The sequence below is a fragment of the Urocampus carinirostris genome, chromosome 3, assembly GCF_059441175.1.
Source record: "Urocampus carinirostris isolate Australia breed hairy pipefish chromosome 3, RoL_Ucar_1.0, whole genome shotgun sequence".
Classification (NCBI taxonomy): Eukaryota; Metazoa; Chordata; class Actinopteri; order Syngnathiformes; family Syngnathidae; genus Urocampus; species Urocampus carinirostris.
In genome coordinates, this window is record NC_142351.1 from 13,827,625 (window position 1) to 13,840,454 (window position 12,830).

The window sequence follows — 12,830 nt, forward strand, 5'->3', positions numbered from 1 at the left end:
TTCCGTTACTCCCCAAGCCTGCACAAAATTTAGTAATTTCATTCACATTTAGTTTCTTTTGTCTTTTATTAGCATATTTGGTATTGGAGTAATCCAAAAGTAATTGAAAGTAATCTAGTTAAAGTAACCCTACCCAACCCTGTCCACTGCGTACATGTATCAGACTATACTTAAAAACATTACATTTTCTTAGATATTAGGTTGCATGGATGTTTGTTGTTAAAGCAATTTGTAAATATATCTCAAAATAATGTTTGTTATAAGAAACTACTGCTTTGTTGTACCTAGCCACTCCTTTTGCTCTTGTGACTAGTCACTCCTTTTGCACATCTGTTCTCCTCTGCACTACCGTACTCCATTGTTATTGTATAGTGACTTGTTTTACCTGACTGTCCATTTTGCACATCTGTTCAGCTGCTCCTCTTGCACTCTTTGCACTACTGTACAGTACTCATAGCTATAATTATTTACCTACCATTGCACATCTATATTTTTTTTGTACATTATATGAGCCCCCACTTGCGTGTTTCATTCTACAATTTTTTTTTTTGCACTGTTGTACATAAAATCCCTTTTCAATACTCCAACTCAATACTACATACTTATATCTGTATATTTAAGGAAACTGTGCGGGTCAGATGTACCGACATTTTGTTCTGTATACGTGTGTACAAGAATGACTATAAAGTATATCTGAATCTGATCTGAATCTTGTTTCATTTTCAGAAGGTTCAATAAGGTTCTCTAGGCTGTCTCGATATGTGAGAACCCGAACAGACAGTAGACCCAAAACGCTTAACGTTTTCGCACCAAGCTTTATTTACGGAAGCGGGGCAGCCATGCGCAGGAGCATAAACGCCAGCGATTCGACGATCGCTGGGCAGAAGAAGCGGGGCAGAGAAGTCAGGCACGGGTAAACAGGAAGCCAGGGCCAGACGAGCAGGATACCGGACAGGACGGGACAGACGGGATGATACCTGATATAGGTTACAGGATAATGGGGCTTGGATCAGGGATCGATACAGGATACAGAATACGGGACAGACGGGATCGATAACGAGCAGGATACCGGACAGGATGGGACAGAAGGGATCGATACCGTATACAAAATACAGGATAACGGGGCTTAGATCAGGGATCGATTCAGAATGGAGGATACGGGACGGACAGGATAACAATCAGGATACTGGACAGGACGGGACAGACGAGATCGATACCAGATACAGGATGATGGGGCTTGGATCAGGGATCGATACAGGGTACAGTGTACAGGACAGACGGGATCGATAAAGAGCAGGATACAGGAGGACGGGGCTTGGATTAGGGATCGATACAGGATACGGGACAGACGGGATCGATACCAGATACCGGATACCGGATAGTTTGGGAAAAGAACGGGAGCCATAGTCAAAATGCTTGCCTTGCAAGTGCGGTTGTTCGTTGACGGACTGACAACGAGTGAATGAGAGCACTACCGGTAAGTTTAAATAGGAGGGGAACCAATCAGGCAACGAGCAGCAGCTGGCACCAAACGAGCGGGCACAGGTGAGGGCAATGGGCAATCATGACAGGATTATTTTTTAAATGTCATTGATTATTTAATCTGTGGAGCGAAAATTTCTGTTTTGCCCTTCATTTGACTTTGATAGAAATTCATAGAAATAGAAATTCCAGAGCTCATCTTTTTTTTCTCAGTTTCCCTCGATGGTGCCTTCTGTCCTCACAATAAGCGTGGTTAGGGCAAGTGTTTTTTCAAAGTAAAACAAGGCCTCCGCAAACCAACTCAGAGCAGAATGCCGCAGTCGATGCTGTTATGAAAGAAATCCATCAGGGAGCGGATGGATTTTACTTTATTGATCTGATTTACATAACACTTTTCATTATGTCAGTGTGCCATGCTACGTGCTTCACCCACTTCTGGTTTTAGTTGTCAGCATGGGCAGGGTTGGGTAGGGTTACTTTAACTTGATTACTTTCATTTACTTTTGGATTACTCCAATACCAAATATGCTAATAAAAGACAAAAGAAACTAAATATGAATAAAACTATGACTCACAACACGTGGTAAGCTTTCTCTCCTGGCTTTGATCTCTTTGATCTCCGGCAAAACTAACATAAATGGCGACAGAAACAAAATGAAAATAAATCCAAACAGCTTGCCAACATCATTTTTGCCGTTCCATGTGTTCCGTTACTCCCCAAGCCTGCACAAAATGTAGTCATTTTATTCATATTTAGTTTCTTTTGTCTTTTATTAGCATATTTGGTATTGGAGTAATCCAAAAGTAATTGAAAGTAATCAAGATAAAGTAACCCTACCCAACCCTGAGCATGGGATAGGACCAAAAATACTATCGAACACAAACTGCTCAAAGCCGTAGCAGGTTTTTTTTTTTTTAATTATCTTAATATTGGATTAGTGTCTGAAACCGGGTATCAATATCAGTATAAATACGTCTTACATTATAAGGTATTAGTACCCGTGGGGGTTATCAATAACATCTACGCAGAGAAGAGCAAAAAATGTACTCAAGTAAAAGTAGTTACTTTGGAATAATATTACTCCTGTAAAAGTAAAAGTAGTCATCCAAATACTTACTTGAGTAAAAGTAGAAAAGTATTTGGTTAAAAAAAATACTGAGTAACTGTACCAACGTTGTGATTCTTTTTCAAACAACCAATCAATCAACATAAAATACATTTAATTTAAAAGTAGCTCCTCCTCCCCTGTTTTTCATAGTCGGTATTGCTAGCGACATTTTCTATCTGTTTCATCCGTAAACAACTTTCCCCCGCTGAAGTTGAATATGGTCACGTGACGAGGCTGCTACGTTTGATTGGTTAAACATGGAAGAGCCTGGCAGAGTTCTGCGTCAAAATGAATGCGCCTTAGCAGAGACAGACAGACGCGTACTAACGTGGAGGGGATTTATTAAGTAACGAAGTAAAAATCTCACGGTTGCCTAATGTAGGAAAGTAAAAGTACCGTTTTTTTCTTCACAAATTTTCTGAAGTAAAAGTAAAAAGTATAGGGATTTGAAAATACTCCTGGAAGTACAAAGTTTTCCAAAACTGACTCAAGTTAATGTAACAGAGTAAATGTACTCAGTTACTACCAGTGTCCCCTCTAAACTGCGTGCATGCGCAATTGCGCACTGCTCGCACATTCTCAGCGCACAAGAAAATCTAGCCAGCGCACGAAAATGAGGGCTCAAAATTACTAATTAAGAAGCGACTTAAGTCAAAGTTACAGTGCATGAAGGTAAAAATACACGGGTTCCCCTGACGTTGTGTCCTAAATGCGGTATTTTGAAGTAGAGTCGAAGTAGAACGAAGTTGAGTCAAGTTAGTAGAGAACCGGCTTCTTCGGCTCGGCTCACTAAAAAGAAACCGGCTCTTTCAGGTCCTAAACGGCTCTTCAGGTTGTTTTTGCTTCTTTAATTCCAACATGACCAAATATTATGTAAAATTATGCACAAAATGACTTAAAGGAATGGGGGAATAGAACAAAAAAGAAAAAGATACCAAAATGAAAAAGTAGTGAAAAGCTGAGAAAAAAAATGAACAAAAGGAAGAGAAAAAAAGAAGGAAACATTTAGAAAAAAAAAACAGAAAAAAAGAAAAGAAAGAAATGTAGGAAAAAAGTAAATAGAGAACAAAAAGAAAAAAGTAATAGTTCGGAAAAAATCAACACAATGAGATTTTTTAAAGGAATTTAAAAAAAAGGAGAAAAAAAACACGGAAAAAAGAAGAAAAAGTTGGTGTTGCATTCAAATAATTTCCAATTATATCAAGTGAATCTTGTTGCCAACATTGTACTTCCACTAAAAAATGTGATTAAGTACAGTTCTGTATCTTACAACCGACTAAATAAGCCCCCAAAAATGTTAATATTATGCGACAAAATACGTCAGGAAATAAAAAGAAATGGATATCTTGTGAAAGAATTGTAAGAACAAACGAAGTTTGTAGGCCGTACAACCTTTGCAATAGTACATGAGTCAATTCATTCAAAAGAGAAAAATAATTTTGCATTGCCGGAAACTCAGCAAAATCTAACTTGATGTCAAGTTTTGGACATGTTTGATAATTAATTATCTTGCCACACTTGGGATTATGGTTGCTCACTGTTGTTTCAAGCATTGCTCACCGACTTTGTGTGAACACTCAGACCCGTGGAAAATTAGAGGGAACATTGGTTACTACCCACCTCTGCATCTACGTTACTTCAGGGCAAACACAATCTGACGTAAAGTAAGTGATAATCAGCAGTTACGGCTTTACTATAGCAGTATTACACACTAGACTTCCATTATCTGTATCTGAAAGAAAGGCATCTATATCAAAAATATTACAGATATCATAACAGCGAGAACACAAACTGTGCTTGCTGTACTTATAACCCTTCAACAAGTGTTATCAAACACATCTAACATCAATACACAGTAGGGAACTGTTGTTCTTTGAAAACTTACACTAACAGTGAGAGTTATAAATAAGACAAATAGGAATTCGGGTCAACTATATTCGCTATACCATTTTACACAGACGCTGAAATATTTCCATAGGATCGTATTCTGAAATGAATAGAATTTTCATTCAATATGATTTATTTGTCTACCTTGAATGAAAACTATTTTATTTCATTAAACATATTTTCATTTAGTCATTATTTCCGAAGATTACTTAAAATAAAAAATAACACATTATTTTAGGAAGAATACAGTTATTTAGCTTGACCTGTACATATTTTAGTCATTCAGGGTTGACAGGTATGGGCAAACTATGGCCCGGGAGCTATTTAATCCGGCCTGCTGAACAAAAAATGTTAATAAAGTACTACCAATAAAAAAAAAAATCAAAAATCGTGCCAGCCGTGTCCCCGCTGTCGCTTTGTGTATTCAGTACCAGAATTCTACTACAGATATACTACAAAATTACATGGACCTAATATGCTTGTATCTAATTCTGAAGGGAAAAATACAGTCCTACAAAAATGGTAGAAATGAGTAGTAGAGTAATACTATAATACAAGAATACTACTGCAGAAATAGTACTTCAGTAAAACTACAAAAAAACATAAATACTACAAAAACACTACAACGGAAATATTACAAAAACTACTACAGAAATACAACCAAAATACTACAAAACTAAATATCAAATTTAGTCCTTAAAGCCCCCACTGTGTAATATTTGACCACCGGATAGCACTGTATTCTAATGCCGACGAAAACCAGTGCCACAGAGCACAGCGTAGCAACAAGTTGCCAAACAAACATGACGGTGACCTTAGGTAGGGATTCCACTACGTAGAAGAAATACAAATTTCTCAACCTATGTTTTTAATCATACTAAAAATTAACATTGATATGATCGTTCAGGTATTTAGCGTATAATTCAAATCTATGTTTGTTTGTTTTTTTTTTACTGAATGAATGTTTGTTGTACCACTAGGATGTCATGATTACCAATTGGAATCACCTGCGCCCGCTCATTTGGCGCCAGCCGCTGCGGGCTATCTGATTGGCTCCCTGTCCCTATTTAAACCCTGTCCTGTCACTCTCCTGTTGTCAGTCCGCCTGCAAACCTCTGTTGATACAAGGCAAGCCTTTTTGACCCTGACTCCCGCCTGCCCTGTTTTTGCACCCGTTTTTTCACCTGCCCCTTCCTGATCTCCCCGTTTGTCTCCGTCTACGACCTGTTTTGATCCCGACCACGTCTGCTCTCCCGTCCCGGCTTACGAACCGTTTGTAAACCCGACCACGTTTTTGCTCTCCTGTCCCAGCGATCGACCTGTTTTCCCGTCCCTGACACCGCTATCGCCCGCTACAGAAGATTCACTTCCGTATTTGGCGCAGCCCTTCCTCTGTCTTTCAGTAAAACTTGTGGTAAACGTTATGCAATTGGGTCCTGATTCCGTTCTGGTCATGACATAGGAGGCACTAAATATTAAACACTGTCCCTTAAAAACAGGGACTTAATAATTATTTTACTTTAATTATTTGTGTTTCAAAACTAATGTAGTTTAAAACAAATGTAAAATCAATATAACATGTAAATGTATTCATGTATATTTTATTCATAAATGCAAATGAGAAAAATTGAATAGGTCTCCAGGTCCGGGCCCCTGGTTAAAAAAATTTAACACAATGCGCCTGCAACCCTGAAAGGTTTGTCCACCTTTGGTATAACAAGCATATAAATAATTTCATAAATTTTCATGAAAACACTTTAGCCAAAAGAGATACTATGTGGATTTATTTCAAATAACATTGACAACCTTATAGATAGCAGAAACTCAACCTTGCATGAATGAATGAAGGTTTAAACTAATTCCTTGAAAATCCACACAAAATACTGACATAAATCTAGTGAATGCTTGTGCTGAAACACAAGCGGGGTGAAGGTGCAAAAGAGGAAACTGGCGCAAGTCAGAAGAGGGATGCATTGTTACCTGACGTGTCCCAAAGACTGAGCTCTACGCGCTGGCCATCAAGCTCCATGGACGCCGTGTAGTTCTCAAACACAGTCGGGACATACGTCTGGAGAGAAGGAAACCTTTATGTAACTCATCTTAAAGGGACAGTGTGTAATATTTGACCACTAGATGTTACTGTATGTTACAATGAACCTGAAAACCTAGGAAGCACAAGGAAGAACACAAACTACAGAGACTCAAAGAGAACGTTTTTATTTTCTTATTTGGGGCGGCAGTAGCTCAGGAGGTAAAGCGCTCGTCTTGGGATCAAGGGATCCCAGTTCGAATCCCGGCTCGTCCGTGTTACATGTCGAAGTGTCCTTGGGTAAGACACTGAACCCCAATACCCCCAATAAGCAGGTTAGCGTCTTACATGGCTGCAATACAAGGTCACTATTGGGAAATGTGGAGCACATTGTAAAGCGCTTTGGGAAGTCATTGACTTGAAAAGCGCTATTTAAATGCAGATCATTTCATTTAAGCCCAGCTTTTTGTGAACAAAAAAGAGAGAGGAAATCATTGAAAGAAAAAAACAAGAAAAATGAAAGAAAGGTTAAAAGAGAAAAGGAAAAAAGCAGTAGAAAGAAGGAAGGAAATGAAGAAAAGAAAATTCAAAAGAATAAAGGAAAAAAATAAAGGGAGAGAAAAAGAAGAAAAGAGAAAAACAGGAATAAAAGAAAGACAAAAGAACTAAAAAGAAAGAGAATAGATGACATGGAAAAAAGAGGGAAAGGAAAGACAAAGGAAAAAAGGAAGGAACAAAAGAAAAATAAGAAAAAATTAAAATAACTTTGAGGGGAGGCAAAAATGGAAGACAGAAGAAAAAGAAAGAAAAAGACAAAAAAATAGTTTTGGTTTGGGGGGCTACAATTGGCAACAAGATAGCAGACAATCATGGCTTCTCCCTCTAGGTGAGCCTCATGTTATGTAAAGTAATAGCAACTTTATTGACCAATGAGTATTTAAAAAATCTAAATGAATGAAATTTTTACCACTAGGAGACGCTACGCAACACACACTTTTCCTTCAAAACGAAACGCTCAAATTCCTCAGCAACATGTGTCACTCACGATTATTTATGATACCGTAATTTAGAAAAGCGCATTTCAAGAACTGTATAATCCATTTGGATATAATGCAAATTAGAAGATTTTTTATCCTATTTTATAATTCTGCGTCACAAATCGTATTCTAAGTTTTTTTTTTTGAACAACTTTATTGACACTATTAACAGCAAACAAACAATTTTTCTCGACACTTTTAACAGCAATTAAGCATATTCACAATTTCGTTATATCTAACAATATGACGTTTGAACCATTTTTGTTGAAATTTTTAACAGCAATTAAACATTATATCATATCCCAACAATAAGAGTTTTTATCGACACTTTTAACAGCAATTAATGAAGTTTGTATAATATGTGACGTTATTCTATCTTCTAGCTTTTTATGTGATTTTCCTGTTTCCACGTACCAAGTTTAGGCGCAACACTTGACGTCTATGACGACGTAATAAAGACGTAATGCGCGAGGTTTTGATAAACGTTACTCCTCTGCTCGAAAATCGAATCTAACATGATGTCGATGTCTTATGTTGCTGATCCTGTCGTCGATAATGGCGCAGAAATAAATCTCTTACCTCCGGGTAGCAGTCCTTGGCCAAGACTTGAAGCATGGCGGTTTTACCGCATTGAACATCTCCGACAAGGACTAATTTGCAGCGCGCTACAAAAGGCTGCGGGAGGCGTCTCTCCTTCATGCTGGCCTCTCAATGAGATAATGAATAAAGTATGCGCAAAACGAGGCAAAATACTCTTCTAAATCCACGAGGCGGTTGCTTAAGCGTCTCTTTTGGGGCTGATGCTTGGTGATGAAGTGAGCAGAGCACTGCGGGAATTTTATAGCGTGACGCCAGCCAATAGGCGCTCGGCGTGTCTTCCTGGCGGGGCGAGAAGAACCTCGCGCAGAAGATGGAGGTCTCCACCCACATTGTTGAGCGTCGGGATTCCTCGTTTAGCTTTGTGTTGGATCGGGGGTGTGGAACTACAGTGGGACCTCGGTTATCGCGGTTAATGGAGACCAAAACCACCCGCGATAAGTGAAAATTCGCAAAGCAGAGGCGCACCTTAAAAAAAAATATATACATAAAATATATATATATATATATATATATATATATATATATATATATATATATATATATATATATATATATATATATATATATATATATATATATATATATATAAATATATATATTATTTTTTTTTAAATTTATTTTATAATTATTCTTTTTTAGACCCGGTTAATGGGGACCAAAACCACTCTGCGAAGTAGCGACGCCCCTTCAAAAATGCTTAAAAAAAAAAAATATATATATATATATATATATATATATATATATATATATATATATATATATATATATATATATATTTTTTATTATTATTCTATTATTATTATCTTTTAGACCTGCGAAGCTCTGAACCAGCGAACATGGAACCACGAAGTAGTGACGCCCCTTTAAAAATGCTTTTTTTTTTTATTATTTCATTATGTCATTATTATTTTTAAGACCTGCAAAGGTAAAATTATGACTCACAACACGTGGTAAGCTTTCTCTCCTGGCTTTGATCTCTTTGATCTCCGGCAAAACTAACATAAAATGCGACAGAAACAAAATGAAAATAAATCCAACCAGCTTGCCAACATCATTTTGGCCGTTCCATGTATTCCGTTACTCCCCAAGCCTGCACAAAATTTAGTAATTTTATTCATATTTAGTTTCTTTTGTCTTTTATTAGCATATTTGCTATTGGAGTAATCCAAAAGTAATTGAAAGTAATCGAGTTAAAGTAACCCTAACCAACCCTGAATGTCATTCGTATACAGAGCATGTATGTGAATGCTGCTCAGACAGGCAATTGAAGTCAATACTAAATAGATAACAGATGGTTCCATCAATTTGAAGTATGCAGCAACAGAAAATGTTGATCTCCAACCCTTTTGAGAGGAAGTAGAGCATGATGACTTCAGCACAACATACTGCAACGAGAGATCAGCTGTCACATAAGCCCTTGGCTTTTTGATGCCATAAATGTGCTGATGGAGCCTGCGATTTGTTGACATCAATCTTTTGATGGCTGGCGTCTACTAAAAAACAAGGTACAATTGTGATTTGCTCTCTCTTTTTTTCCATTTTCAAACACCTTTCTTGTCACCAGTTTTGCTCATAAGTAATGAAATGAAGATCAAGCATCATACACATTTTATACGGCCTCTTATAATACGTTCAGTATGTGTTTCAGTAACATACATTAAGCTGTGCCCGCTCTTCTGGCGCCAACTGACGCGGGTTCTGATTGGCTCCCGATCAGTATTAGAACCCAGTCCTGTCTGTCCCCTTTTGTCAGTCCGTCTGCGAACCTCAGGGAACACTAGGCAAGCCCTTTTCGGCCCTGACTCTCACCTGTCCCGTTTTTTGCTCCCGTCTGTCCCCGGCTTCAACCCGTTTTTTTGATGCTGACCACGTCTACTCTCCCGTCCCGGCTTCCGACCTCTTTTTGTCCCCTACTAAGTCTTCTTTCCTTTTCTGGCTTACGACTCGCTTCCGACCCCGACCACGTTTTTGCTCTCCTGTCCAGGCTAGCGACACCGCCATCGCTCGCCACGGAAGATACACTTCCGCGTTCGGAGCACAATCTGAGTACCAGAGCGACTTGCTTCCCGCGTCCAGCGAACACCGGATCATGGGCACAGCCCATTCTTTTCCCTTCAATAAAAACTTGTGAGAAACACAACGCAAGTGCGTCCTGTTGTCATGATTACCGATTAGGAGCACCTGCGACTGCTTAATTGGCAGCCTGGACAGCTGATTGGCTAATGTACTCTTTTTAAACCCCCGGCTTCCAAGAGGAAGCCGTCAGATCGTTATGCGAACTATCGCCACCAGCTCAGTAAGCCTTTTTGTCCGACTCTGTTCCTGCCCTGCTTTTCTCTGCCTGATCTTCGTTGCCAACCTGTTTCCGGACCTGACTTCGCCCCGTTCTGCCTGCCTGTAACCTGACCTGTTTTGGCCCGTTACCTGCCTGCCTCCTGTTGCCGACCTCGTTTCCGAACTTGACTCCGCCTTTGCTCTCCAGTCCCGGCCAACGACTTGTAATTCCCGCCTGTCTCCGATCCTCCTCGCTAGACACGGAAGTGCCACTTACGCATCGCCCGCCCTCCTTGTCCGTCAGCCATCGGATCGTGGAAGCAAGCCTTGCTCTCCCTCTTTAATAATAAAAACTGAGAAAACGAGCGCTATTGGGTCCTCTGTTCGTTTCTGGTCTGTGACACCTATCTCCATTCTTGTCCTGACAATCAACTGTTATTTGAAATAGAGATTTACACAGCGGTACAAAAAAATTAATTGTAAGTCACAAGTTCTTCAATTGTTTTATTGTCATTGATATCTACGTTGTGAAACATTGTATGCAACGATATTAGACATGGCACTCCAGGGTAAACATCTAGTTAAGACTTCATAGAGAAAAAAAGGACAAAACACTATCAGGACAAAAGCCAGGGGGGGATATCTGCAACGTAGTGCTTCGAGACTGGCCTAAGTTAAAAACATTGAGCAGAAACAAAATCCCCAAAATAAGTCATAAAATATACTGGTAGATTTTTACAGTTCCATGCAATAACGTTCAGCGGTAAGAAATAAAGGAAAAATGTGCTACAAAGTACAAGGAGGAATACAAACTAGGGAGACTCAAAGTGACCAAAAGGCAGTTTTTCTTTTTCTTTTTTGCCCCTACTCTCACCAAGTTTTTTTTTTTTTTGTGGGTACCCTTATCAGCAAGATGATGGACAATCATGTCAGCTTCCTCCAACCTTTTTGAAGCTGACATCTACTTTTTGTAACTAATTCGTGCAAAGGGCACCCATTTGGTATACATTTCTAAAATAACAAATTATCCTGTTTTCACTATACTATTAAAAAGTGAATAATTGGAATTAATGTGAAATCGACTCAGTCAAACACTAAAAAAAATAGCTTGAAGAGAAAATCACAATGACCAAGAACTGGTGAGCTACTATCAGAAAAGGTCCGCCTGTCATGATTACCTAAATGGAGCCACCTGGGGTAATCATCTGACGCGCTGGAATGCGCTCCCTGATTGGTTTATGTTCCCTTTTTAAGCACGCTACGCGGAGACCTCTTCGTCTGAGGATACTTCTGTACCCCGTATGACTCTCCCGATTACCTGTGCCTTCTTGTTTACCTGATTCTGCCTGCCTGCCTCCGATCCGACCTGCTTCAGTCCCACGCTACGATCTTCTCTCCAGTCCCGGTAAACTCGACCTGCTTCGTCCCACGCTACGATCTTCTCTCCAGTCCCGGTAAACTCGACCTGCTTCCGTCCCACGCTACGATTGGCTATGTGTTCCGAAGTTGTCTTCACGGCGTTGCTGCTGACGTTCGACAGTCATCGCGTCTCCCGCTAACCCTGTACGCTTCCCCAAATAAAAGACTTGTAACGAACGCTCTGGGGTCTCCTGCTCTGTTCTGGTCCTCCCTGACACCGCCGTCACTTCAGAATCCATAGGGGGCACCCTGGTTATCGCGGGGACCACTTTGGAGACCCCTTCCCTAGGTTAGCTTAAAAAAATACAAATCTCTTGACCTACGAATGTTTTTAAAAATGTATGGCTATGTGATAGTTCATGTACCGTATTTTTGCCCACTATTTAATTTGTCGGGACCAGGACGGAAACAGGACCCAATCGTGTTACGTTTCTCACAAGTTTATTGAGATAAAGAGAAGAAGGGCAGTGCCCGCGATCCGGTGCTCGCTAGATGCGGGAAGCAAGTCGCCCTCGCAATCAGATTGTGATCCAAATACGGAAGTGGATGTTCCGTAGCGGGCGATGGCGGTGTCAGGGATGGAAAAACAGGTCGATAGCCGGGACAGGAGGGCAAAAATGTGGTCGGGGTCGGAAACGAGTCGTAAGCCAGGACGGGAGAGTAGACGTGGTCAGGATCAAAACAGGTCGTAGCCGGAGACAAACGGGAGCAAAAAACGGGACAGGTGGGAGTCAGGGTCGAAAAAGGCGAGCCTTGTATACACAGAGATTCGCAGACAGACTGACAACAGTGGATTGACAGGACAGGGTTCAAATAGAGACAGGCAGCCAATCAGAACCCGCGGCGGTTGGCGCCAAATGAGCGGGCATAGGTGATTTCAATCGGTAATCATGACACAGATCAATTATGTTTTATTTAAATTAATGAAGTTGTTTACCACTAGGGACACTGAATAATCCCAATATCAAATAATAATGACCCCTTTAAAGATGT

General features: G+C 39.9%; 1 protein-coding gene across 1 annotated transcript in view; it reads right to left on the minus strand.

Moving 5' to 3' along the window:
* The window catches only part of LOC148368746 (rho-related GTP-binding protein Rho6-like), an 18,787-nt gene extending 10,377 nt beyond the window's left edge, over nt 1-8,410 (minus strand). Inside the window, exons 1-2 of the mRNA XM_088330778.1 lie at nt 8,124-8,410; nt 6,459-6,546 (exon numbers count right to left, since the gene is read on the minus strand). Coding sequence (XP_088186904.1) covers nt 6,459-6,546; nt 8,124-8,243 — 208 coding nt within the window. The 5' untranslated portion in view covers nt 8,244-8,410. The remainder of the gene's footprint in view (nt 1-6,458; nt 6,547-8,123) is intronic.
* Between the last annotated feature and the right edge of the window lie 4,420 nt (nt 8,411-12,830).